This window comes from Ochotona princeps, chromosome 20 (genome assembly GCF_030435755.1).
Source record: "Ochotona princeps isolate mOchPri1 chromosome 20, mOchPri1.hap1, whole genome shotgun sequence".
Lineage (NCBI taxonomy): Eukaryota > Metazoa > Chordata > Mammalia > Lagomorpha > Ochotonidae > Ochotona > Ochotona princeps.
The window spans coordinates 3,531,986-3,559,544 of NC_080851.1; the positions used below are offsets into that span (position 1 = coordinate 3,531,986).

A 27,559-nucleotide genomic window follows, 5' to 3' on the forward strand; every position below is an offset into this window, starting at 1 on the left:
ATGCATTTTGCTAGTTTCCAATGGACGGGAGAGTAAACAATGCTGCACTCACAATTTAATAAGTTACTTTCCCTTGAGCCTTAAGGTAACTTTCTTTTCTGTCGACAACAGCACTGAAGTTCCAGTAAGTGAATGAGATGATTAGTTTTCAGGGTTGGTTTTTAGAGTACTGTAACTCAGTTAGCTATCTGCCTGAAGAGTTACAACTCCCATTCGATATACTGAATAAGGGCGTTGTGGGTGGGGCAGGGGAGGGGGGAGTTAGTTTGTAGAAAAGAAAAAAAAGAACTACATTTCCTGTAAGAAAATAGAGACAAAAAAGGACATATCCCATCCTCTGTTCAAAATTTCTTATGATTTTACCATGCACAGTCATCACTTGTCAGCCAGATGGTAGCCCCAGACACTCAAGAGATGACTCGTGAGCTGGAATGGTGCGTTCTGTGGCTGGCTGAAATCATCTGTTTAAAATCACCATTCTCGGTCCTCAGTTGGAAAATCTAGCTTTGTTTCCGATGGATATAACAGACTTACATAAATGCAGCCCCATTGCCACTACTGAAAATTAAAATTTAGAAAATGAAAATAGTATCACATCAGGAATATTTATAACCCTCCTGATCCCCACTTGGTATCTACCTGAATCTAAAGTCTATGAGTGTGTTTTATATTTCCTATTGGAAATAGGGAATGTACCATCAATACAATTTTAATTTGAAAATCTAACCCCTGCCTCCTTAATTCCAACTGGGACAGGTGGAACCCTGTGTAGACGGGAGGTGGCAACAGTTTCAGTACTCAGTAGGACTGCTAATAAAGGGAGGGCAGAAGGATAAGAAGCTAAAACCTTTCTTCAACAAATTCAGGGAAATTGATTTAGCTGTCTTAGAGGCAAAATATTTCACGTACAGTCTAAACCTGTGTTACAAGATTGGGCTGGTGAGAAAAATCGATTGTGTTTGGAAACACCATGGCCAGTGGCTTGCTTCTTACCCTTCTAAATTCCTTTTCAGAAGGAGGAAGAATCCCAAGACGAATGATGGGTTGTATCACTGAACAAATTTGTGTTTTAAGAATTTGGAAGTTGTATTTTACACCAGTAAGATGCTAGCCATAAGCTCTGCCCACCTGTGCGTCTCCCCAGACAAAAGCTCTGGACTTTTAACATGAGTAAATTGGGCAAAAACTTGGGAGACTGGCTGGCGTGGCCCGTGCTGATGGCACACACATCTCTCTCAGTGGCATCAGCATTTGAATAGGAACCCAGCTTAGCCTTTTGCTGAAGTTCTTCCCTTTGGACCCTCAGATCTTCTCCAAGATCATTGTTTAAAGCTGTCTGCTGTTCACGGATCCAGAAGACACAGCTTTTAGAATTCTTACTGCCAGGCGTATCCATAGCTTCTGTTAGCTGGGTTCTTCACTCCAAGCTGGGACCGATGTCCTGCCAGGAGCGAATCTACAGAAGTCATCTGAATTAATTAAAACCAAATCTTAATAGCAGGAGACAGCTTCCTGTTTTAGATGTACAATTAAAGTTTAGATTGAAAAGTACTTTAAAATGGGGTTTGGGGGGAGATGTCTTCAGTCTTTATGAATACCCACATGCTTATGCATTGTACACTAAGTGTGTATTCCTATGTATGAATTTGTAGAACTGATAGTTCTGCTTCAAAAGAAGCTGCACCTTGAATTTTGTAAGGTCCCCTCCACCCATAGCCCTATAAACGTCTGTAAATAAAACACTAAAATTTGTAGTGATAGGATCAATTTGGGAATATCTGCTGAGAGACCAAAAAGCTCATTTTTTAAGTACCTTGGTTAAAGAGTAAAGATTATTCCTCTTGCTTATTTTTTAAAAGAAGAATGCACTTTAACAAGCATAGAGCTGCATAGGCAATTCAAACAAATCCGTGAAGTGCAGTACCCATTCAGAAAGCAAACTTCCCGAAAACCGTTCCGAAGCAGAGTCCAGACGGGCTGTTGATCTCACTGCCTGTAGGTTGAAGCTCAGATCTGACCAACTGTGAGACAAGCAGGGCTGCTTCAAAGGAGCAATGTGAATACAGCCAGAAGCTTCAGACAGGTCTGTAAAATGGCGGGTCCCGTATTTACCACTAACTAGCAAAACTGACAGAAAAACTCATAGAGAAAAAGTCTAAGAATCCTTCCTGCTGGTGTGCACTCCTTACAATAGCAGACTTTTGCAAATGGAGTTTTACAGTCTATATTTAAAAATTGTATGTTTGTAACAAATAAAGTATGCGGAAAAGTGGATGACAGTGTTGTGCTACCGCGTCTTATTTGCGTGTCTCCGGGGCCACAGATGGGGGTGGAGTTCGGTGAGCTTCCTCTTTGATCTGCAGGACAGCCAGTTCTCGCCCCTGCAGAGCCCCATCTCTGAAGGAAATCAAAATCGCCAGTTACACTTTGCTTTGACTTTTAACCTGGACAACTCGCCTCCCTTAAAGTCTTATTTACACAACTGTCAGATGTGTTCTCATTATCTGCCAGCATTGTGGCTGCCTAGGGGTAAATTATGTCGAACACCACTCCTTTGCTAATGGAACAAACTGTTGGGCCCAGAGTTCCTGGCCAAAAGGTTCCCAGCCTTTTGCTGTCAGGCACCCTTTACCTTCAGGAATGTGTCTACATTCTCAGGTTAAGAATTTCTCTCCCTGCGCCCACCTTCCCTCTACCCCGTGGCTGCCTCCCCCACCAGAATAAAGGACTGAAAAAAAAACATGTTCAGGTCAAGTAACATGCCTGTGTTCCACCTACTGTGTGAACAATGGCGTCACCGTGTAATTTGGCCTCTGGAAAACAAGTTTCAGAAGTGAGCAGAGCTCTCCCTCCTGGGTAGCAGGAGTTCTACCTCTCCCTAAAGCCTGGCGTGCTCATTCACGCGTTGTCTCCCCTCCGATTCTCGTCTACCGCAGTGTGTTAGTGTGTGGGCTAGACTCCTCTCCACTGTGCCAACAAGTAAAACCCACTCAGCAACAGCTGGTTCCAGCGGGTTTTCCAGCCTGTCTTGTTGGACAGTATGGCTGGCCCTTTGGGCTGTGCAAGACTTTACTCAGATAACCTCTGAACAAAATAGGACCAGTCACCAGTGAGGAATCCCCGGAAGCAGCTCTACACCCATAAGTCAGTTATAAAGAAAATTGAGAAAGTGGACCTTCGTTCATGGGACCTACATAAGATTAAGGTTACTTCTCTTGAAGTAATTAGGCTGAGGTAACTAGGTAGACATGAAGCTCTGTGTAGATGCAGGGCTAAAGAAAAACGGGAACTTCTGTTAATGGAACAAGAAAGGTTTGAAATATGGGCCCACTGCAGTAGCCTAGTGGTTAAGGTCCTTGCCCTGCACTCACTGGCATCCCATATGGGCGCCAGTTCTAATCCCGGCAGCCCTGCTTCTCATCCAGCTCCCTGCTTGTGACCTGGAAAAGCAGAAGAGCACAGCTCAAAACCTTGGGACCCTGCACCCACGCGGGAGACGTGGAAGAGGCTCCAGGCTTCTGGGTTCAGGTCGGCTCAGCTCCAACTATTTCGGGAGTGAATCAGCAGACAACAGATCTTCCTCTCTGTCTTTCCTCCTCACTGTGTTTCTGACTTTGCAATAAAAATAAAAAGTTTTGGAAGGAACCAGCAGCATTGGCATATCAAAGTCTTGGAGCCGGCATGTGGTGCAGCAAGCTAAGCAGCAGCCTGTTGCTGGCATCTAATGAGCACCAGTGTAAGCACCCCTGCTGATGAGCCTGGAGAAGCAGCAGGGCATGTTCCAAACACTTCAGTCTTGGATCCTCACAAGGGAGACCCAGGACACTCCTGGATCCTCTGAGTAAGGAAGCTGGAGTCTAGAGCCAAACCTGGGAGCGGAGCACGGGCACCTTCCCTCCGACTCAGCAGGTCTGAGGGGAGTCAGGGTTGCATTTCTAATAAGTTCCTTGGCAACTCTGAAGCTGCTGTTCAAGGAACACAGTTTGGGACCCACTACAGAAATCAGAAAAGTGAATTCAATGTTGCCAAGTGGCTGGGACCAAGGAACCCACTGTGCTGAGGTTCAGATTTGTTCACTGGAAATCCTAAGGGTACTCCTTAAGCACATGCTTGCTTTTAAAACATGATGGCCTGCGCTGGCCTGTGTGAGTGCAAGTCCTTCCAACAAGAATTGGCCTTGTGTGTGTTTATGCTACATACCAGGCCCATCCTGCCCACAATGGAGACTCCCCAGGCTACACAAACCAAGGAAGCTGACTGGAGAATTATCCCGGAGGCCAAAGTCATCATGGCTCAACAGGTTAATCCTCTGCCTAGAAGCATCAGCATCCTAAGTGCGTTCCCATCTAGTAGCTGGCAGAGGCTGGCACTGGGGGCTAATTCTGTCAAGTTAAACTGCAGAACCACCTAGAAAGTGCATAATCCAAGAGTGGGAGTGGCCTAGTAGGGAAATAGTGGGCTCCTCCCTCTTGGGTTACCACTCCCACTGGTTAGCATGAAAACCAGGACTGGGGCAGGAGTGGCCAGACAGAACGACACCCTCCAGTATGTGTATGGGCTGGGTAGCAGGGCAGACTGGGTTACACTAGGCTTCAATGCCCACTGACATGTATGAGAGCTAAATGGGATGTGGGACAGACTGAACAAGTCTGCAGTACATAGTGGCAAGCATGGGAACCAGGGCAGGGGACAGACCTGGTGGTGGTTATGGGGAGTCGCCCTGACTAGGCTGCAGCTCCCAATGGTTTGCGTGAGGGCCACGTATGAAGTGGATAGGATCAGGCTGGACAGCAACACCCATTGGTTCGCATGGAAGACAGAGCTGGAAACAGAACTGACCCACCAATTGCAACCACCAGCATGTGCATAAGCTAATTGGGGCGATGGACTGTGCCGGACCCTGTCCTGGCAAGCACATGCAAGAATCAGGTCCAGGATCACCTCAGACAAAGTTTCTTTGGAGATCCCTCCAACTGAATTGCTGATCTCAGAACCCCAACCATGAAGAGACTGTCAGCCAGTAGATTCTGAACAGGTTTCATCATGCTTGGAACTGTGAGATTGGCAGCAATTCAGAAATGTTGAACTATCAAAACTGCATGAGCAGGACCCTCGGAGCATGCCCCACATCTGGGACCTAGGATGGGTGGGAGGCTGGGTGAGGCTTTTCCCTTTATCTCTCCCCTTACGCCAGATACAGAAAAAAATAATAATATTAATGTGGAAGCAATGGTCTTATCTACTTTCCTGTAGCCCTTGACCCTTTGTGCCCTAATCAACTATGTAAAGTTTATTTAAAAATTCTTTTTAATTGCAAAAAAAAAAAAAGCAGGGCTATTGCTTCAGAGTTCAAATATATTTCATGGTGCTAAGCCAGGTTCTATGAGTTAGTGAGTCTAGGATACGCATGCATTTAAGCATTTTGAACCAAAATAAACACATTTAAATACATATTTTCATTAATTTTTTTAAAGATTTATTCTATTTTTTATTATTGCAAAGTTGGATTTACAGAGAGGAGGAGAGTTAGAGAAAGATCTTCTTCTATCCACTGTTTCACTTCCCAAGTGACCACAATGGCTGGAGCTGAGTCAATCTGAAGCAAGGAGCCAGGAACCTCCGATGGGCATCCTGTGTGAGTGCAGGGTCCCAAGGCTTTGGGCCGTCCTCCACTGCTCTCCCAGGCCACAAGCAGGGAGCTGGGTGGGAAGCAGGACCGCTAGGATTAGAACTGGCGCCCATATGGGATCCCAACGTTCAAGGCAAGAACTTTTTTTTTTTTAAAGATTTATTTATTTTATTACAAAGTCAGATATACAGAGAGGAGGAGAGACAGAGAGGAAGATCTTCCATCCGATGATTCACTCCCCAAGTGAGCCGCAATGGGCCGATGCGCGCAGATCCGAAGCCGGGAACCTGGAACCTCTTCCGGGTCTCCCACGCGGGTGCAGGGTCCCAAATCCTTGGGCCGTCCTCAACTGCTTTCCCAGGCCACAAGCAGGGAGCTGGATGGGAAGTGGAGCTGCCGGGATTAGAACCGGCACCCACATGGGATCCCGGGGCATTCAAGGAAAGGACTTTAGCCACTAGGCCACGCCGCCGGGCCCCAAGGCAAGAACTTTAACCTAGCCACTATGCCAGGCCCCCACCAGATGTTCTTAACCACCAGGACTGGGCCAGGCTGAAGCCAGGAGCCAGGAGCTTCTTCTGGGTCTCTTTCATTGTCAGGGATCCATAGACTTTGGGCCGTCCTCCACTGCTCTCCCAGGCCACAGGCAGGGAGCTGGGTGGGAAGCAGGACCGCTAGGATTAGAACCGGCGCCCGTATGGGATGCTGGCGTGTGACGTTCAAGGTGTGGACTTCAGCTACTAGGTTACCATGCCCTCAAGTTCATTTTAAAAGGTGAGGAAATCGCGGACACACGTTCAGAGATAGAGTGGGCAGAGAGGGGAAGGTGGGCGAGAGATGTTTCTGCATTTTGTGTCCACAGGGAGAGTGCGGCCCTCCCCACTGCCCTATTTCTCCTGACTTGGAAGAGGGGTGGTTACATGACACCTCTCTCCAGTCCTATGATAGGGGGAGTTCAAACTGGGGAAGGAGGCAGACTGTCACAATTTTTTGTTTGTTAAATTTTTATTTTGAATTTTTGAATTTTGTCGTACAATTTGGTAGACTGGGATTGCACCCCAATCTCCAACCCCCCGACAGATTTTTCCCCATGTTGCTATAATAGCATAGTCCTTAAGAAGGAGTCAGGGTTCCATCAGTCTGCCATCTACGTGTGCCCTGACAGTGCTGGTGCAGTGTCAGACAGTCCAGCATCCCACTGTCTACACGTTTCCAACAGTTTGATTGGGAGTCCATCTTTGATTTGCAAGCAGGGATTGATATTGCACTGTATCCCCGCATCTGGATATGGTAGTCCCGAGTACTCCATCACTATACATTCACATATATGAGAAGCCATGAAATAAGGTCAACAACTGGCATGAATTAGAACAGCAGCCACAACAACAAAATTACAACACCATGAAAAAAAGTGCCAGAGTAACAAACACACGGGTGACAAAAAGAAAACACAAGTCTCTTGAGTAAATGATGCTACCGTGTAATCCATGGGTCTGTGATGGATTCGACAAGAGAAAAGAAAATATTTGGAATAAATGAAACTGAAATCAAAAACATCAAAACACATAGGATCGAGCCCCTCCCCCACAAAAAACAGTATGGAACAGGTTATGGAAGTTACACGTTGCATGATGGTTTCCCTGTATTAGAGACTACATGGCATTTGTTCTTTTGTGATTGACTTATTTCACTGAGCATAATGGTGTCTAGTTGGGACCATCTAGTTGCAAATGGTATAATTCCATTTTTTTTTTTGTATCTTAGGAGGTTTATTCCAGCGGGGGAGGAACAGGATGGAGGGGAAAGGGAGTGGGGAAAGGAGGCTGAAGTAAGAGCATAATTCCATTCTTAACAGCTGAGTGATATTCCATGGAGTAGATGTACCACAGTTTCTTTAACCACTCTTCTTTGGATACACATCAGGATTGTTTCCGTAATTTTGCTATTGTGGATGGTGCTGCTGCTACAAACATAGGAGTACAGATCCCCTTCTCATATGCAGATTTCATTTCTTTTGGGTATATTCCTAGGAGTGGGATAGCTGGGTCACATGGCAGACTTATTTGCAATTCTCCAAGCACTCTCCATACTGATTTGCACAGTGGTTGTACCAGCCTGCACTCCCACCAGCAGGGAAGGAGTGTGCCTTTCTCCCCACATCCACACCAGCAGTGTTGTTAGTTGAGCTCTGACTGTAGGCCAGTCTCACTGGAGTTAGGTGGTTCCTCAATGTGGTTTTCATTTGTGTCTCCCTGAGGCTAGGGAGCCTGAGCATCTTCTCTTATGTTTGCTAGCCATTTGAATCTGTGCATTTGAAAAATGTCTGTTCATTTCCTTTTTGTACAAGGCATTGTTTTTTTGGGTTTTTTTGTTTTTTTACTGTCCCTGGGATTCTGAAACTCTTTGTAAATCCTTGATATTAGTCCCCTATCACTTGTGTAGTGTACAAAAATTTCCTCCCATTCTGTCGGTTGCTTCTTCACTTTGTTACTTTTTTTTTCAAAGATTTTTACTTTATTTTTATTGCAAAGTCAGATATAGAGAGGAGGAGAGACAGAAAGAAAGGTCCTCCGTCCAATGATTCACTCCCCAAGTGAATGCAACGGCCGGTGCTGCACCTATCCGAAGCCAGGAGCCAGGAGCTCTTCCAGGTCTCCCACATGGGTGCTGGGTCCCAAGGCTTTGGGCCATCCTCAACTGCTCTCCTAGGCCACAAGCAGGGAGCTGGATGGGAAGCAGGGCCATTGGGATTAGAACTGGCGCCCATATGGGATCCTGGGGCGTGTTCAAAGCAAGGACTTCAGCCGCTACACTATCGCATAGGCCCTTGGCGTTCTTTCGAAGAAGTCTTTCCTTGTTCCTATATCTTGCAGAGTGCTTCCTATTTTCCTTTAATAGTTCAATGGTTTCTGGGTTTAGATTTAGGGCTATGATCTATTTAGAGCTGATTTTTATGTAATATAAACTTCACACTTTTTAATAGATTTATTTATTTGAAAGGCAGAGTTGCAGAAAGAGGGCTCTTCCGTCTTCTGGTTCACTCCCAAAATAGCTGCAATGTCCAGGGCTGGGGCAGGCCGAAGCCAGTAACTTCCTTTAGGTCTTCCATGTGGGTAGCTCTTCGCAGGCGTGCAGGAGGGAGCTGGATCAGAACTTTAACTGGCGGTTTTAATGAATGCAGGGACTGCCGACAGTGCGGCTCTGCCAGCTATGCCAAAATGTCAGTCCAATAATATTCCCATTAACCGTTGCTTGGGCCCGGTACGATGGCTCAACGGCTAAATTCTCCCCTTGCCAGTGCCAGGATCTCACATAGGACCCATTCCACGGGTTCAGGTCCCAGATGCTCCACTTGCCTTCCAGCTCCCTGCTGGTCCCAAGCAAGGCAGCACAGGACGGCCCAAAGCCTTGGGCCCTGCACATTTGCTTCTCTTCTAAATTCTGTTCACCAAAGAGGAAGAAACCTGGAGCTGACAAAATGTTCAGTTTGTATCTTTAAACAAAAATGCAGCAGTTACATCAAAAAGAGAGCTAGCAGTCCGTCAGAAAAGCATAATGTCAAATGAGGGGCACACATCTGACTGCTCCCGGAAGCTCTAAAGAAAGTTCCTTTACAATGCTCCACCACCTGCAGCACCGGCACCACAGAAGGGAAGGCAATGGTTGGAATTCAAGCTGCTTCACCTCCAATCTCTCTGCTGATGTACCAAAAGAAACAGTGAGGGACGGCCCAAGTGTGGGAGACCTAGAGGAAGTCCCCAGCTCCTGACTTCAGTGCGGCCCAAGCCTAGATGCTGTGGCCATTTGGGAAGTGAACCAGCAGACATATCTCTACTTTTCTCTCACTTTTACTCTGTAACCCTGCTGTTCAAATAAATAAAACATATCTTTAAAACAAAAGACAATACTTGGCCCATAAGGGTGTGCATTCCTCTCAACTATGAAAGCGATGCTTAAAAAAAAAAAAAAAAGGGCCTGGCGTGATAGCGTAGTGGTTAAAGTCCTCGCTTTGAACGCACTGGGATCCCATGTGGGAGCTGGGTCTAATCCCGGAAACTCCACTTCCCATTCAGCTCCCTGCCTGTGGCCTGGGAAAGCAGTTGAGCACGGCCCAAAGCCTTGGGACCTTGGGACCTTGGGACCCTGCACCCACGTGAGCGACCCAAAAGCTCTTGGCTTCTGGCTTCAAATCAGCTCAGCTCTCATCACTGCAGTCACTTGGGGAGTGAATCATTGGGCGGAAGACCTTCCTTTCTGTCTCTCCTCCTCTCTGTATAGCTGCCTTTCTAATGAAAATAAGTAAACCGGGCCCGGCGGCGTGGCCTAGCGGCTAAAATCCTCACCTGAAAGCCCCGGGATCCCATATGGGCGCCGGTTCTAATCCCGGCAGCTCCACTTCCCATCCAGCTCCCTGCTTGTGGCCTGGGAAAGCAGTCGAGGACGGCCCAATGCATTGGGACACCTGCACCCGCATAAGAGACCTGGAAGAGTTCCAGGTTCCTGCCTTCGGATCTGCGCACATCGGCCCGTTGCGGCTCACTTGGGGAGTGAATCATCGGATGGAAGATCTTCCTCTCTGTCCTCCTCTGTGTATATCTGGCTGTAATAAAATGAATAAATCTTTAAAAAAAAAATAAGTAAACCTTTAAAAAAATAAAACTTTTAAAGAAGGTAATACTTGAAAGCAGGAAGACATGAAACTTCATTCTACAAAAAGGAAAAAGCTGAACAAAGGAAATATCACTCTGAAATATCATGGCATATGCATTTGGGACCTTGCACCCACGTGGGATACCTAGAAGCTGCTGGCTCCTGGCTTCAGATCGGCCCAGCACCAGCAGCTGTGGTCACTTGGGGAGTGAACCAGCAGATGGAAGATCTTTCTCCCATGTCCTCTCCTCTTTGTAAATCTGACTTTACAATAAAAATAAATCAATCTTAAAAAAAAAAGAAAGTCAAAGTTAAACAGGGTTATATCTTCCATGTACCATCTGATGGCTACAACAGCCAGGGCTGGGCCAAGTCAAAGCCACAAGGCAGGAGCTTCACCCAGGTCTCCCCAGGGTTGCAGGAGCCCAAGTACTTATCACCCACTGCTTTTCCCAGGCCATTAGCAGAAATCTCGGTTGGAATCGGAGCAGTAAGACACAAACCTGAAGAACCAGCAGGGAGCAGCTTTGCAACACAGGCCATCCGACAGCTTTGCTTTTTTCAAGATCATTTTGGTTATTATGGTTCTCATGCATCTCCATATGCCTTTTAGGATGATGCTCTCAGGTGTTTTTTTAAAGATTTATTTATTTGTATTGTAAAGTCAGATATACAGAAGAGAGACTCCCCAAGTGACCGCAATGGCCGGTGCTGTGCCAATCCAAAGCCAGGAACCAGGAACTTCTTCTGGCTCTCCCACACGGGTGCAGGGTCCCAAGGCTTTGGGCTGACCTTGACTGCTTCCCCAGGCCACAAGTAGGGAGCCGCATGGGAAGCTGGGCTGCCAGGATTAGAACCAGTGCCCATATGGGATGCCGGTGTGTTCAAGGCGAGGACTTTTAGCCATTAGGCCACTGCGCCGGGCCCTGATTATACTTTTTTTAATCATTTTAACCCAAATTGTTTTCAAAGTCTCCTGCATGTTTTATGAAATCTATTCAAGCATTTCATTCTCTTTGATGCTATTTTAGTTGGAACTATTCGATCATTACTGGTGGATACAACATAGCCAATTTTTAAAATTTTAATTTTATTTGACAATCACAGAGAGGAACAGAGAACTCTTCCATCCATTGGCTTACTCCCCAAATAAGCCACAACAGCCAGAGCAGGGCCCATGAGAAGTCAGGAGCCAGGAAGTTTCCTTTTTAGGCTTTTTCATTGGAAATGCATATTTACAAAGAGGAATGACAGACAAAGCTCTCCATCTGCTGGTTCACTCCCCCGAACAGCTGCGATGGCAAGACCCGCGTCCATCCCATGGCAGGAGGCAGGAACCTCCTCCGGGTCTCCCACACGGGCCGAGTCCAAGCACCAGAGCCATCCTGTGCTGCTTTGCCAGGCAACAAGCAGGTCACTGGAAGGGAACTGGAGCAGCTGGGATTCAAACTGGAGCCCATGTGGGATGCTGGGCTTTTGGGCAGAGGATCAATTAGTCATCACACCAGCCCTTAGGAGCCAGGAACTTCTTCCGAGTTTCCCATGAGTGCAGGGATCCAAAGCCTGTAAGATCCTCTGTTGTTTTCTCAGGCCATTAGCAGGTAAATGGGTTAAAGTGTGGCAGCTGAAACTAGAACCAGTGCCATATGGGAGGCAGAAGATTAGCCTATCACATCACCACACTGCCCATATAGTTGTCTTATATCCTGCAATTTTGCTGTACTTACCATATTTTAAGATAACAAAGAAATTCAAGGCATAATATGAAGGTAGCAACTAGTAACTATCTCTCAGAAACAAAGGAATAATTTCAGGAGCCCTGTAGAACTGGAACTCAATCCTCCACAAGGAAGCTGGCCAGTGCTGGTGAGGGTGTTGGCAAAAATGAGGCTGGTTTTACAAGTATTAAAAAAAGGGGGTGGGGGGGCCCGAAGCGTTGGCCTAGCGGCTAAAGACCTCGCCTTGAATACGCCAGTTCTAATCCCGGCAGCTCCACTTCCCATCCAACTCCCTGCTTGTGGCCTGGGAAAGCAGTCAAGGACAGCCCAAAGCCTTGGGACCCTGCACCCGCGTGGGAGTCCAGCAGGAATTCCTGGTTCCTGGCTTCGGATCGGCGCAGCACCGGCCATTGCGGCTCACTTGGGGAGTGAATCATCGGACGGAAGATCTTCCTCTCTGTCTTTCCTCCTCTCTGTATATCTGACTTCGCAATAAAAATAAATAAATCTTTATTTTAAAAAAAATGGATTCAGCTGTCATCATGTGAGAAACTGCTAGCACCATGGCGATGAGCCTGTGAACTGCCTGGTGTGGCTCGGAGGGACAAGCGGGTTCAAGTCCATCTCCCTCCTTCAGTCTGTTTTCCTCCAGTCCCCAACCCGTCCCGGGGGTGAGGGGCAAAGCCTAGCAGAGAAAACCTAAGGATTGTTGGCCATGGTCCCTGCTCTGGAATTACAAATCTAAAGAAAAAGGGAGGTAGTTTCTGCGTTCTCATTGGTCCCACGCAGAAGCAGGCAGCTGCTGATTGGTCCTCAGCCTCTCCAGGGACGTCCACACAATGTTTCAGGAGAATTTAGGGGCTGGAGTTGTGGCACAGCCAGTTAAGCCTCCTATTAGAAACCGAGCCATTTCTCCCTGTCACACCACCTTTTCTGCAGAGAAAAACTTCGCACAAATACATTTCTTTCTAGCCTCCCACGTGGGTGAGGGGCCCAAGGACTGGGCCATCCTCTGCCACTCTTCCTGGCCATACGCAGGAAGTTGGATTGGACGCGGAGCAGTCAGGACTGGGACAGTGCCTGTGTGGGATTCTGGCGATAGCAGGTGGATGATTACCGTGTGGAGCCAGCGTACCCGTCCAAAAAATAAACTTTCAAATAGGAAAATAGTACGCCAGTGCTTTACAAGAGAGACCAAAAGATAATTTCTAAAAAAAACTATCTCTTAAAGGTTGTACAGCAGTTTACAGAGCGCTGCATTGTTACAATGGAATTTAGAGCAACAGAACACGGGGTTACGAGTTCCCGCGATCAAGCTATAGCGACAACTAAGGTTCACACCCGCGCGCTGTGCGGGCGACAGGGGAGCGCGTGACGCCGCAGCCTCGGGGCAGTCTCTCCAAGGAGCCCCTTTGTGTCCTGCGGATCTGGTCAACGGGAATGATCTTACCCATTCCAAAAACAGATGAGCCTTTTCCAAAGAAAAGCCATTATTTCGGGCTTGTATCCTGGTTATCTACGGGGCAGTGACTATGCCTGCCTGAGCCCGTGTCCTCCGCGGCGAGCTGGAGCTCGTGTCGTCCGGGCTGAGACGTGAGGCCACGACGAAGGACCTTTGCAAGCGGCACAACCAGGTCGCCGGGACACGCTCCCGCGGCCAAGTGCGTTCACGCACATTCACTTCCAGAACCTCCGCCACGGGAAGGCAGTTCCACCTCAGCTCTCGCTTTCCCGCGGGGAGTTTCCTTGAACTTCACCCTAAGGACCCGAGGAAAGCAAGTGCCCTGACGCGACACCCGCCCGGCACTAAAGCGGCCGACGCTACTGGCCGCGCTGCGCGAAGAGCCCGGCTGCCACGGAGCAACCCTCCCGCGCCTCCGCAAGCCGGCTAAGCAACACACGCCGTTGTCCTCCCACACAAGTCGGAGGACCGGGCGACCCAATGCCGAGAATGGGCGGGAAAGCTACAGCCGCCTGAACTCGCTCCGCCCCATTGGCAAAGCCTGCTGTCAATCTCGAAGGCCCGCCTCCCATGCTCACGGGCGATGTTTTTGTTGGATTCCGTTTATTTGGTGTGCACTATTATTGGTCCGTTCTTCTGTCCTTCAAAGCTTGGGCGCGTTGAGAGAGGCGGCGAACATAACAGTGTTGGGGCTAAAGACCCCGCTTCCGCGTGCCGTGTGCAAAAACAAACAGCCGTTAGGGAGGAGGTGCTGGGAGGGCGGAGTCTCACTAGAAGGAGGAGTGCGATTGGGTAATTTGCGGGGTTCAAACCAGCAAAGCTGGAGGCCATTGGCCGCCGTGGAACGAGGCGGGCCCAGGGTATTGTCCGGCTCCGGCGGCAGTGGTCGGGGCTGCGAGAGCGGCGAGAGCGGCTCGGGCGGCAACGGAGGGTTCACGGCCGCGCAGAGGAAAAGTCGGCCGAGACCATGGTGAGGACGGCCGGCCGGTGTGGCGCCCAAGGAGCGCGACAGGGACGGTGGAAAGCAGAGACAGGGCGGCGGGGGGGGCCCTGCCCCGCCGCCGCTACCTGTGGAGTCGGGGGGCGGCGGGGACCCCGTTGTGCGCCATCGGGTGTGCGCTGGGCCGGCCGGCGGAGTCGCCCAGCCGGTGCCCACCCGGCCGTCCCGGGACGCCCGAGGCGAGCGCTGCACTAGGTGCAAGTGCGGGGAGCTGTCTGGTTACGTAATGTCGCCGGCGGTGCTTGCGGGGCTCGCTGCGCAGAGGGGGCGTGTGGCGGGCCGGAGGGCAGAGCCGCTGCCCGCGTCCCTGCGAGGCTCCCGTGGGCGAGGGGCGCACTGGACCCGCGGCTGTGCGTGGGCAGCACGGGTGGATGCGGGCGTTGCTGCGATCGCGGCCGCTCGGCCGGTGGAGAGGACGAGAGTTGGCTTCTGCGAAACTTGTCCAGACCGCGTGGGTAGTTTATTATTTGACAGTGCTTCGTCGGAAGGTGCATCAGGCACACACCGCGGCACAGGTTGCATCCACTTAGTTGCTCCTGCAGGTAACTTTCAAGGTGACTCTTTTTAAAATAGTTCTCAGTCTCTAGTGACACGTTATTTTACATATTTATACCCACATGCCAGTAGCATTAACACAAGCCCGAATGGGGAGACATTGGATTGTCTTTCTTGATGTTAAGATTTTAAACTTGAAAAAAAAAAAAAGATTTTAAACTTGAGACGTAACGATTTGCTGTTAATTTAATAGGAAAGTATATTAATATCCATTTTCCAAGTATTTCTGAGGAAAATGCTCTCTCAATCTGGAAGCTTAATTGATCAGGTTGTTTCTGGTCAGCCGCAAACTATTAAAATGAGCATGTGAACTTGGGAAGGTATACACAGTTTGAAGGGATTTGCAGAAAGAAAAAAATCCATTTGTTGTGTGATCTTATATTGACAGGTTTGATAGTATACAGCTGTAATTTTGTTGAGTAGGAAAAAAAGTTTGTCAAGACTTCAGTTCTTAAAAGTGATCGTTTTCTGTATCGAGGCTTTAAAATCTGCTTCTGTTACTTCCTTAAAAGGCAGGTAAGTGACGTGCTCATAGTAGCAGATCTGAAGCGGGATCAAATGGGAAGCCTAAGGAAGCTTGCAATGAAAAGGTCCTGTTTGCAAATGCAGTGCCAGGCAGATGGTGTTAAGATTGCCACCCTGTGCCAGCCAAGAGGCTCGGATGTTTTCCACTAGAGAAAATGGAGATGTGAGGGCTGCGGGATTCTAAGAACAGTGAGCATATCCGGCAATGGAGCTAACCTCGGAGGGCCTATGAACCTGTTCCAGCGTGGAAATGTAATGCCGAGTCCCTGGGATGGAAAAGGCTGGAGCAGCCGCCTCTGTGCGAGCCCTGTGCGGGCCTCTGTGCCCTCTGTGCGGGCCTCTGTGCCCTCTGTGCGGACCTCTGTGCGGGCCTCTGTGCGGACCTCTGTGCGGGCCTCTGTGCCCTCTGTGCGGGCCTCTGTGCCCTCTGTGCCAGCCTCTGTGCCCTCTCTGCGGGCGATTCGCTCCGGGAGCAGGTTGGGGGGAAGCCTCCTTCTCCGCTCCTCGCTGAACAAAGCGCATGACAATACACACCCACATGGTGTTCTGGTAAAAATGTCCCCACTAAACTGAAATCAGCCGTCTTGTTGAATTTAACAAAGAATATAAATCAACTCTTTAAAAAAAAAAAAGCTTTATTTTTCTCTAAAAGGGAGAGTTAGAGGAAGAGGACAGAGAGAAGGACTTGCCATCCACTGACTCACTCCCCAGTGGCTGTGAGTCTGGAGCACACTGAAGCCTGGACTCCTCGGGTCTCCCAGGCAGGTGCACGGTCCCTTGGACCGTCCTCTGCTGCTTTCCCAGGCCACAGGCAGGGAGCTGCATGGGAAGCAGGGCTGCCAGGACAGGAACCGGAAAATAAATTTTCTTAAACCAGGTCCTTTGTTTTCTCTTTTGATAGTAAATAACTTTTCTAAAGTAAGTCAGCTTTTAGAAATGTAAGTGAGCATATATATTCTGCAAATACCCCCTTTTTACATAAAGAACAGCTCATTGCACGTGCATGCCTTTTGGATATAGAAATATTGTTTGCTGCTTCATCTGTATTGCCATAGATTTTCACCTCCTTTGTTGAGATAACAACTCCTTTGCATTTTTTTTCTAAGATTTATTTATTTTTATTACAAAGTCAGATATAGAGAGAAGAGGAGAGACAGAGAGGAAGATCTTCCGTCCGATGATTCACTGCCCATGTGAGCACAACGGCCGGTACTGCGCTGATCCGAAGCCGGGAACCAGGAACTCTTCCAGGTCTCCCACTTGGGTGCAGGGTCCCAAAGCTTTGGGCTGTCCTTGACTGCTTTCCCAGGCCACAAGCAGGGAGCTGGATGGGAAGTGGAGCTGCCGGGATTAGAACCGGCACCCATATGGGATCCCGGCGTGTTCAAGGCGAGGACTTTAGCCGCTAGGCCACGCTGCCGGGCCCTCCTTTGCATTTTTTAAAGATTTATTTATTATTTTTTCTTTTTCTTTTTTATTTTTTTTAAAGATTTATTTTATTTTTATTACAAAGTCAGATATACTGAGAGGAGGAGAGACATAGAGGAAGTGGAGCTGCCAGGATTAGAACCAGCGGCCATATGGGATCAAGGCGAGGACCTTAGCCACTAGGCCAAGCTGCCAAGCCCAAGATTTATTTCTTTTTATTGGAAAGGCAGATCAGATTTATAGAGAGAAGGACAGGCAGAGAGAAAGATCCTCAGTCCGTTGGTAAACTGCCCAAAAGGCCACAACAGCCGGAGCTGAGCTGATCCGAAGCCAGGAGCCAGGAACTTATTCCAAGTCTCCCATGCAGGTGCAGGGTCCCAAGGCTTTGGACCTCGACTGCTTTCCCAGGCCACAAGCGGAGCGCTAGATGGGAAAGGGAGCAGAGGGACACAAACCAGTGTCTAGATGTGATCTCGGTGGTTTCACGGTGAGAATTTAACTACTGAGCCATTGAGCCAGGCCCACTCCTTTGCACTGTTATGCAATAATTTCTTTGGCCATTCTCCTTCTAGTGGACATTAAGATTATTTGAGGGCCTGGCATGGTGGCCTAGTGGCCAAAGTCCTTGACTTCAACGCACCAGGATCCCATATCATCACCAGTTCTAATCTGGTTGCCCGCTGCCCATCAAGCTTGCTGCTTGTGGCCTGGAAAAGCAATCAAGGATGGCCCAAAGCCAAGGGTTTCTATACCCGTGTAAGAGACCTGGAATAAGCTCCTGGCTGCTGGCTTCGGATTGGCACAGCTCTAACCATTGTGGTCGCTTGGGGAGTGAATCATCACAAGGAAGACCTTCCTCTCTGCCTCTCCTCCTCTCGTATATGTGACTTTGCAATAAAAATAAAATAAATCTTACCCAAAAAAAGATTATTTGAGAAGTAATTTCTGTCAGTTGAAAGTAGCGTTTCATAGAAACTTGGACGTCCATTGCCCATGCCCACAGTGCTGCCATGTGACTGTTTATGATGATGTGCTGTCGTGATGATGTGGGGCAACTCTGTGGGGGAAGGGACTTGTGGAGGTGGCAAGGGAAATCCCAAGGCCTATAGAACTGTATCATAAAATGATTTAAAAGAGAGAGAAAGAGAGAGAGAGGGAAAAACTGAAGAAAAAAAAAAAGAAGAAGAAAAGTGGGGCCCGGTGCGATAGCATAGCAGTTAAGGTCCTTGTCTTGAACGCGCTCGGATCTTATATGGGCACCGGTTCTAATCCTGGCAGCTCCACTTCCCATCAAGCTCCCTGCTTGTGGCCTGGGAAAGCAGTCAAGGACGGCCCAAGGCTTTGGGACCCTGCAACTGTGTGGGAGACCCAGAGGAGGTTCCTGGCTCCTGGCTCTGAATCGACACAGCATTGACCATCACAGTCACTTGGGGAGTGAATCATCAGAAGGAAGATCTTCTGTGTCTTTTCTCCTCTCTGTACATCTGCCTTTCCAATGAAAATGAATAAATCTTAAAAAAAAAAAAAGAAAAGTGGACATCCTTTTTGTGTATGCGATGAAGTGTATATAGCCAAATATCTGTTTTAAACCTCTTATTGAAGCGTAGCTCAGTGGTGATCAGTCTGTTCACTTGGTGCAACTGTCACTGCTGTCCTGTGGAACTTGCCTACTTGCTCAGCTGACGCCTCTGTCCCCAGCAGCCGCAGGACACCCCTCCCTTTCGGGGCCTGGCCTCCCTGGGCGCCGTTGTTTATTTTTGTTGGAAAGGCCGATATACAGGAGAGCCCGAGAGGAAGATCTTGTGTCCACTGATACGTTCCCAAAGTGGCCACAACAGCTAGAGCTGAGCTGATCCCGAAGCTAGGAGCCAGGACCCTCTTCTGGGTCTCCCATACTGGTACAGGATCCCAAAGGTTGGCCGTCCTCCACTGCTTTCCCAGGCCACAAGCAGGGAGCTGGATGGGAAGTGGGACTGCCAGGATTAGAATCATGGCCCATGTGGGAATCCCAGCATGTTCAAGGCGAGGACTTTAGCCACTAGGCTGCTGGGCCAGGCCCTCATCTTGCAGTTTTAAGATTTCTTTAACAGAGTGGCCGAGAGGAGTGCTTTCCACCCTGTGGTTCACTGCCGCTTCGGGAGCAGTGCAGGCTGCACCAGACTGACGCAAGCAGCTGGGCACACCCTCCTGGCCTAGGGGTGGGCACGAACTCAGATACTAGAGGTATTTCCACTGTTTTCCCGGGAATATCAGCAGGGAGCTAGGCGAGAAGTGAACTGGCTCTCAGATGTCTGAGTAGCAGGTGGTAGCTGAAATTGCTGTGCTACAGTGCCAGACCCAGAATTTCTTTTTAAAACTATTCCATTATAAGTACGTATTTCATTTTGCTTACCCGTTCATCCACCAGTGGATTGATTCTGCTTTTGGCCCTCGTGGATGATGCTTGGGTGGAACGTGGGTAGACAAATAACTTACTTTTCAGTTGGCATATACCTAGAAGTGGAATTACTGGATCATATGAGAGGTGTTTAATTTTTACAGGATTTTTTTATTCATCCCAAGACAGCTAAGTTCTGAATTTTTCTGTGCAAACAAAACATATTATGTTTACTTTTTAAGCAATCATTTAGGGTCCAAGGTGGTAGCCTAGCAGGTAAAGTCCTCGGTTTGCATGCACCTTGATCCCATACAGGCACCAGTTCTGATCCTAGAAGCCTGGCTGACCATCCAGCTCCCTGCTCGTGGCCTGGGAAAGCAGTCGAGGACGGCCCAAAGCTTTAGGACCTGATCCGGCGTGGGAGACCCGGAAGAGGCTCCGGCTCGAGATTAGCGCAACTCCAGCCATTGGGGCTTTTGGGGAGTGAATCAACCATCGGAAGATCTTCCTCTCTGTCTCTCCTCACCTCCTCTCTGTTTATCTGACTTCCCAATAAAAAATTTATCAAGAGGGCCCGGCAGCATGGCCTAGTGGCTAAAGTCCTCGCCTTGAAAGCCCCGGGATCCCATATGGGCACCGGTTCTAGTCCCAGCAGCTCCACTTCCTATCCAGCTCCCTGCTTGTGGCCTGGCAAAGCAGTCGAGGACGGCCCAATGCATTGGGACCCTGCACCCGCGTGGGAGACCCGGAGGAGGTTCCAGGTTCCCGGCTTCGGATCGGCCCGTTGCGGCTCACTTGGGGAGTGAGTCATCGGACGGAAGATCTTCCTCTCTGTCTCTCCTCCTCTGTGTATATCTGGCTGTAATAAAAATGAATAAATCTTTAAAAAAAAATTTATAAAGAGATTATGCAATATACAAAATCGGGCATAAAATTATATTGACTTGCACATTCTTCAGTGTGAAAGGCAAGGAGTTTTCATCTTACAGAAATTTCCCGTTTTCAATTTTTGCACAGGCTGGAGGCAAAGCTGGCAAGGACAGCGGAAAGGCCAAGGCTAAGGCGGTGTCCCGCTCCCAGAGAGCGGGGCTGCAGGTAAAGGCTCCGTGCTGCCATCTTCATTACGGGCGTGTTTGGTTCACTAATGCAGGGAAGGTTCCATTACAAAAGGTCTGCTTCATTAGTCAAGACTTCACTGTGTTCTCTTCTAAACAAAAACAAGTTGTAAAAGGTCTTAATGAAGTTGTAGTAGTTTTATTCTGTTTAAATGTTAAGAATATAATTGTATGCCGAGGTCCTTTCTGATTGTATCCTACCACAGGAGTGTGGCATGGCTTGCTTGTCCTTTGCAAGGTGTCTGGCGCTGCATTGACTTTCAGAATGAGCTGGAATTTAAGGAGACGGTGATGAACTCACCAGCACATCTCTGCATGCATTGCCCCGAGGCCCTTCCTCCTTGAACAGTGTAATCTATTCAGAACCACTAAATATTTTTATTATTTATATATTGAAACCATTGCAACTTTAACTCACACCCTCAGAATATTTTGGATTAGTAAACATTACTCCTACATTATAGAAGCAGTCTTTTTTCTAAGATTTATTTATTTATTTTAACTAAAAGGCAAATTGACAAAGATCTTTTTTTTTTTTTTTAAGATTTATTTATTTTCCTTTCAAAGTCAGATATACAGAGAGGAGGAGAGACAGAGAGGAAGATCTTCTGTCCGATGATTCACTCCCCAAGTGAGCGCAACGGCTGGTGCTGTGCCGATCCGAAGCCAGGAGCCAGGAAGTTCCTCCAGGTCTCCCACTTGGGTGCAGGGTCCCAAAGCTTTGGGCTGTCCTTGACTGCTTTCCCAGGCCACAAGCAGGGAGCTGGATGGGAAGCAGGGCCATTGGGATTAGAACTGGCGCCCATATGGGATCCTGGGGCGTTCAAGGCGAGGATTTTAGCCGCTAGGCCACTGTGCCGGGCCCAACAAAGATCTTTTTACAGAGCCTGGCATCTTAGCCTAGCAGGTAAAGTCCTTGCCTTGAACGCGCCAGGATCCCATATGGGCACCGGTTCTAATCCCGGCAGCAGTGCCTTTTTGCTATATGTGTCTGCTTTACTCTTGCAGCAGCCAAGGATATTTTTATTGATTTTAACAATGAACACATTTCTGAAGCTAAAGAAGAAATGTTGCTGAGATCCTGCTGTATGTTACAGCTTACCATACTCAGGATCCCACTCTTCAGAAGCTTATAATCAGGGCCTGGCACTGTGGCATAGCTGCTGAAGTCCTTGCCCTGAACGCCCCGGGATCTCATATGGGTGCTGGTTCTAATCCCGGCAGCTCCATTTCCCATCCAGCTCCCTGCTTGTGGCCTGGGAGGGTAGTGAAGGATGGCCTAAAGACTTGAGAAACCTGCACCCGTGTGTGGGAGACCCAGAAGAAGCTCCTGGCTCCTGGCTTCAGATCGGCGCAGTACCAGCCGTGTGGTCACTTGGGGAGTGAATCGTAGGATGAAAGGTTTTCCTCTCTGTCTCTCCTCCTGTCTCTATATCTGACTTTGCAATAAAAATAAAATCTTTAAAAAAAAAAGCTCATAATCAGTGGAGAGTAAGTGTTTAAATAAGAGTATTGTTTGACCAGGAAGTACGGGACTTAAGATGTGCCTTTAAATTTTGTCTTCAGAAAGGAAGTACTACACTGTAACTAGAACTAGTCGTCATGAGTGTGCTGAGAAGTTTGATGTTCCGTCTGCAGAGGACAGTAGGTTGCAGAGGGAGCCTTGAGCTGCTGCGGTGACAGGGCTGTGAAGCAAGGAGCGCAGTCCCAGCACACAGACGGACAGTTGGGCCCTTTGGAAGCAAGAGCATACAAGGTAGAAAGGCCCAGTGGCAGAAGAGCGAACAGGTCAGCTCTCAACTGAGCGAAAGACAGTGAGGCTGGCGGCCCCCGGCAGTGTGGCCATGCTGAGTGTGCCTTGGACAGCAGTGCCGTGTGGCTTCTCTGTCCTGTGTAAGTTAACTATTGCGAGCCAGTTTCCAGGATATACACACAGACTCTGGAAACTATTAGTTTGCGAATGGATTTTAGAATATTCTGCTCCGGGCCCGGCGGCGTGGCCTAGCGGCTAAAGCCCTCGCCTTAGGCATTCCGAGTCCCATACAGGTGCCGGTTCTAATCCCGGCTGCTCCACTTCCCATCCAGCTCCCTGCTTGTGGCCTGGGAAAGCAGTCAAGGACGGCCCAAAGCTTTGAGATCCTGTACCCAAGTGGGAGACCTGGAGGAAGTTCCTGGCTCCTAGCTCCGGATCGGCTCAGCACCGGCCGTTGCGCTCACTTGGGGAGTGAATCATCGGATGGAAGATCTTCCTCTCTGTCTTTCCTCCTCTCTGTATATCTGACTTTGCAGTAAAAATAAATAAATCTTTAAAAAAAAATTTAAAAAAGAATATGCTGCTCCACAATAAACTCATCTTTTAAAGGTTTATTTACTTAAAAGTCAGTTACAGAGGGCCCGGCAGCGTGGCCTAGCGGCTAAAGTCCTCGCCTGAAAGCGCTGGGATCCCATATGGGCACCGATTCTAATCCCGATGGCCCTGCTTCCCATCCAGCTCCCTGCTTGTGGCCTGGGAAAGCAGTTGAGGACAGGCCAATGCATTAGGACCCTGCACCCACGTGGGAGACCTGGAAGAGGGTCCAGGTTCCCGGCTTCGGATCAGCGCAGCACCGGTCTTGTGCTCACTTGGGGAGTGAATCATCGGACAGAAGATCTTCCTCTCTGTCTCTCCTCCTCTCTGTATATCTGACTTTGTAATAAAATAAATAAATCTTAAAAAAAAAAAAGTCAGTTACAGAAAACAGAAAAGTCAGTTACAGAGAGAGAGCAAAGCAGAGATCTCTCATCCACTGGTTCACTCTGCAAATTCCTACAGCAACCAGAGTGGGCCAGTCCAAAGCCAGGAGTCAGGAGCTTCTTTTCCATCTGCCAGGTGGGTGCAGGAGCCTGAGGCTCTAGGCCATCTTCTGCTGGAGCTGGACTGGAGTGTACCAGCCAGGACTAGAACTGGCACCCACAGGGGATGTTGGGGCCCATGGAGTTAGCTTGCTATGTTTGCAGGCCTGATGTTGTTCAGCCTTGGTACTGTCTTCTCACGGAGCCCTCTCTTTCAGTTTCCTGTGGGCCGCATCCACAGACACTTGAAGACTCGCACCACAAGCCACGGGCGGGTTGGCGCCACGGCTGCCGTGTACAGTGCAGCTATCCTGGAGTACCTCACGGCTGAGGTGTGTGGGGCTGTCTGCGGGTGGGAGCTCACACGGTGTTGTGCACTGGGTGGCCATAGGACCTGTTACACACGAACAGCCTGTTCTTTGGCTTGTACTAGCGCAGGCTTACATGCTATCTTTCAGCTCAGCACCCAGGGGAGTAGCAAAAAGAACCTTGGTGTACTTGTTTGTAAGGTTAAGCGAGCATATTAGCAAAGCAGTATCCCACTTCTAATGTGAACTGATTATCAATAGGCAAGATTTTTGATGTTAACAAAGCCTCCCAAAACAAACAAACAAAGAAAAAAACATGAAGCAAAACAAAGCCTCCTATTATTTTAAGGATTGATGATATGTAAAAATCATACATGTATTGTGAGGTTAAAGTTTGAAGCTAATTGATCTCTGTGTGGCAGTACATGCTGCATTGACATTTCAGAAAGTGGGGCTCCCAGAGCAGGCCTGTAGCAGCCTTGGTCCCTCCGGAAAGCAGGTGCTCCAGGCTGGGGAGCGCTGGGGAGCGCTGGGACAGCCTGCGGTGAGGCCGTAGGGGCGGGTGCTGCAGCTGGAGCCTGTGCTTTGGACCGAGGCTGAGGGGTGTGGGTGTTTGTCAGCTCTCGATGCTCACATTTCCGTAACCTCACCAAGTTACCATGTCTCGTTGGAAATAGAACAGTAATTACAGTACTTTAGTCTTGCTGTGTCATGAGGAAGATGTGTGTATGCATTGTAGTTCTACTTGAGAAGCTTTTCTTCCTAGTGTTACAGTTTTTATCTGTTTAGCTGCAAACTCTTTAGAAAGTTACCTAGTTTGGGGCCGGTATAGTGCAGTAGGGTAAACTGCTGTCTGCAGTGCTAGCTTTCCATATGAGCACCAGTTAGAGTCCTGGCTGTGTCACTTCCAACCCGGTCAGTCCCCGACTGATGTGCCCGGGAGAATCAGGACAGATGGCCCCAACACGCGGGAGACCCAGATGCTGCTCCGGGCTCTCAGCTCCAGCCTGCCCAGCCCTAGCTGTTGTGACCGTGTGAGGTATAAACAGACAGAAGATCTCTTATTCATGCTGCTTTTCAAATTGTTTCAATTTTACTATACATGTGGCGAAGCACAATTCTTTAAAAAAAAATACTGCTCTACTTAAATGATTTCCTCTAGAGGAATTTATGTATTACTTCCACCAAAGGCTTTAAATAGGTAGGTAGGTAGGTACGTAGGTAGATCGATTTAGTTATTTTAATTGGAAAGGCAAATTTGTAGAAAGCAAGATCTTCCATCCACTGGTTCACTCCCCAAACAACCAAAGGGCTGGTGCTGTGCCGTTCCAAAGCCAGGAGCTCTTCCGGGTCTCCCACGCAGGTGCAGGGTCCCAAGGCTTTGGGCTGTCCTTGACTGCTTTCCCAGGCCACAAGCAGGGAGCTGGATGGGAAGTGGAGCAGCCAGGACCTGAACCAGTACCCGCATGGGATGCCACCACTTGGAGGTAGAAGATTAGCCAGTTGGGCCGTTGTGCTGAACCCAAAGGTTAATAATTTTAAAATGCAGTTTTGTACCTAAGGCTCTGAAATGTCTCTTATTGAAAATGTCCGTTATTAGGCTTCTGGCTTACTTCCTGTGGATTTACAGGGCTATGGATGTCACAGACAGAGTAAGTACTTTTCTGGGCAGGCATTCGCTTGCGGTGGACACCTGTGTCCCATGTCCGCATGTCTGTGGCCTTCCGCAGCTCTGACTCGTGGCTTATGGAGGTGACAGGGGTGCCTCCAGCACCTGGGTTTCTGAGTTCCCAGCCCAGCCATGGGGGGCAGCTGGGGGCAAGCACCAGCACACAGGAGTTGCCTGGTTTTCTATTTCTGTACCCCTCAGTTTTAAAAAAAATAAATAAGGACTTTTCTACAAATAAATAAATTCTAGTCACCAAGGGAAATGGACTACAAAATAGACTACCTGGGATATTAAACAACATTCCTTGATCACCACCCCTGACTCACTTTCCACATCCGAGTTCCTGTTTCAAGCACCTGCTCCTCTGGCAAGTGAGTTCCTATCGCCCAAGTAGGAGGCCTGGAGTAAGTCCTGGCCCATGGCAATAAAAAGAAAGCATTTTTAAAATATAAATATATGTTTTTTTCTTACATTTAAGATCTTGGCTGAAGGATACTATTCCAAGATGTGTGTATTGATTTAGACGTTAAAGAGAAAGAAAAGAGATCTTTGACCTTCTGATTAATTTCCTGAGCAGAACCAGGCTGAAATGAAGCCCTTGGAACTTGCCATCTGCATCTCATATGGATGACAGAGCCCCAAGGACTTGCACATTTTCCGTCACTTCCCGAATTGTCAGGGAACTAGATGAGACAGAAATGAAGCAGCCAGGACTGGAACCTGTGTTCAGGTGACAGGCTGGCTTTGCAGATGGCACAGTAACTTGCTATACCACACTGCTGGCCCCGGATTGGAGTGAAGTTTCTCTTTGTTGCAGATAATCAAAAGGGGGCAAATTAGAGAATGAGAATGATAAAAAGCATTACATAGAAATATAAGGAAAAGGGCCCGGCGGTGTGGCCTAGCAGCTGAAGTCCTCCCCTTGAAAGCCCCGGGATCCCATATGGGCGCCGGTTCTAATCCCAGCAGCTCCACTTCCCATCCAGCTCCCTGCTTGTGGCCTGGGAAAGCAGTCGAGGACGGCCCAAAGCTTTGGGACCCTGCACCCATGTGGGAGACCTGGAAGAGGTTCCTGGTCCCGGCTTCGGATCAGCGCCTACCGGCCCGTTGCGACTCACTTGAGGAGTGAAACATCGGATGGAGGATCTTCCTCTCTGTCTCTCCTCCTCTCTGTATATCCGGCTTTCCAATAACAATAAAATCTTTAAAAAAAAAAAAAAAAGAAAAATACAAGGAAAAAAGATGAGTTTTTATTCATCATTTGTGTTACACGTACAGGAGGCATAATGGTCTGACCGTAATGGATCCTTTAGCTGCAACGCAACGCTGTTAGCTTCCGTCTGACGGGTTAACCCCTGGGTGCTTGTAGGTGCTGGAGCTGGCTGGCAATGCGTCCAAGGACCTCAAGGTGAAGCGCATCACGCCGCGTCACTTGCAGCTCGCCATCCGTGGTGATGAAGAATTGGATTCCCTCATCAAGGCGACCATAGCTGGGGGTGGTATGTACTAAAGCCAGTGTTGTTATTGGTCTGACTAGTGTATCAGAGCATTGAGCCAGTGCATTCGGTTGATTAACTAAAAATAAGTTCCTTCATTCTGTGAAGTCTACTACAGTTAGTCATCTGTTCATAATAATCTGATATTCTCTGCTAGTCATATAATACTGTTTTTTTATTTTAGCCGTTTGTCTAATTTTTAATGTGCTATTTAAACCTGATGCTTAAAATATTCCCCATCTCTTTTAAATTATCTTAAGAAATTGTTTGACATGAGATCCTTGAGGGGGATGAGAGAATTGCAGCAGTTACAGGTTAGTGAAGGTGAGGCAGATGGCGCCCGCCCGGCCGGCCTGCTCGGGGAGCCCTGTTGCTGTCACCTGGTTGTTGACAGGTGGAGGGCAGCCCTGCAGGCGCTTCGCGTGGGGCCAAGCCGGGAAAGGTGCTTAGGCGGATCTCATGCTTTATAACGTTGTTTGAGTCACCGATTATTAAGATGCAGCCAATTAGGGCTTTTCTAATGATAATTTTCTAAAATTTTATTTCAGGTGTGATCCCTCACATCCACAAATCTCTGATTGGAAAGAAAGGACAGCAGAAAACTGCTTAAGAGGGCGTTCTCACGCAGCTCCCACCTGCCTCTGTACTGTGACTGGGACAGAAGAAATAGTGGGCGTATGTGGGGTTTTTAAGAACAGGTCATGGAAAAGCATAGACAATTGCTATAGACAGGATAAAAGAAACCTTTGTATGTTCTCCGACTGAGAAGTTTGATAAAAGTACCTTTTCATGTGG

General features: G+C 48.4%; 1 protein-coding gene across 3 annotated transcripts; it reads left to right on the top strand.

Annotated features, from left to right (window-relative positions):
* Nucleotides 1–14,274: 14,274 nt before the first annotated feature.
* LOC101516897 (histone H2A.V) lies at nucleotides 14,275–27,559 on the top strand. 3 transcript variants are annotated; one of them, XM_004582236.3, is made up of 5 exons: nucleotides 14,276–14,429; nucleotides 20,362–20,439; nucleotides 23,510–23,623; nucleotides 26,638–26,767; nucleotides 27,313–27,559. In XM_004582236.3, exons 1-5 carry the CDS (start codon nucleotides 14,427–14,429, stop codon nucleotides 27,372–27,374), a joined length of 387 nt encoding a protein of 128 aa, XP_004582293.1. In that variant the 5' UTR covers nucleotides 14,276–14,426; the 3' UTR covers nucleotides 27,375–27,559. The 3 variants fall into 3 exon arrangements, with proteins under 3 accessions (XP_058534207.1, XP_004582293.1, XP_012781561.1); XM_058678224.1 differs by lacking the exon at nucleotides 23,510–23,623 and having other exon boundaries at nucleotides 14,275–14,429; XM_012926107.2 differs by lacking the exon at nucleotides 20,362–20,439 and having other exon boundaries at nucleotides 14,306–14,429.

Bases quoted from the DNA above. Each gene is read 5' to 3' on its own strand.
- LOC101516897 (XM_004582236.3), top strand. The intron at 20,440-23,509 runs GTAAAGGCTCCG...CCTCTCTTTCAG, and splicing joins CCCAGAGAGCGGGGCTGCAG to TTTCCTGTGGGCCGCATCCA. The intron at 23,624-26,637 runs GTGTGTGGGGCT...GGGTGCTTGTAG, and splicing joins TGGAGTACCTCACGGCTGAG to GTGCTGGAGCTGGCTGGCAA.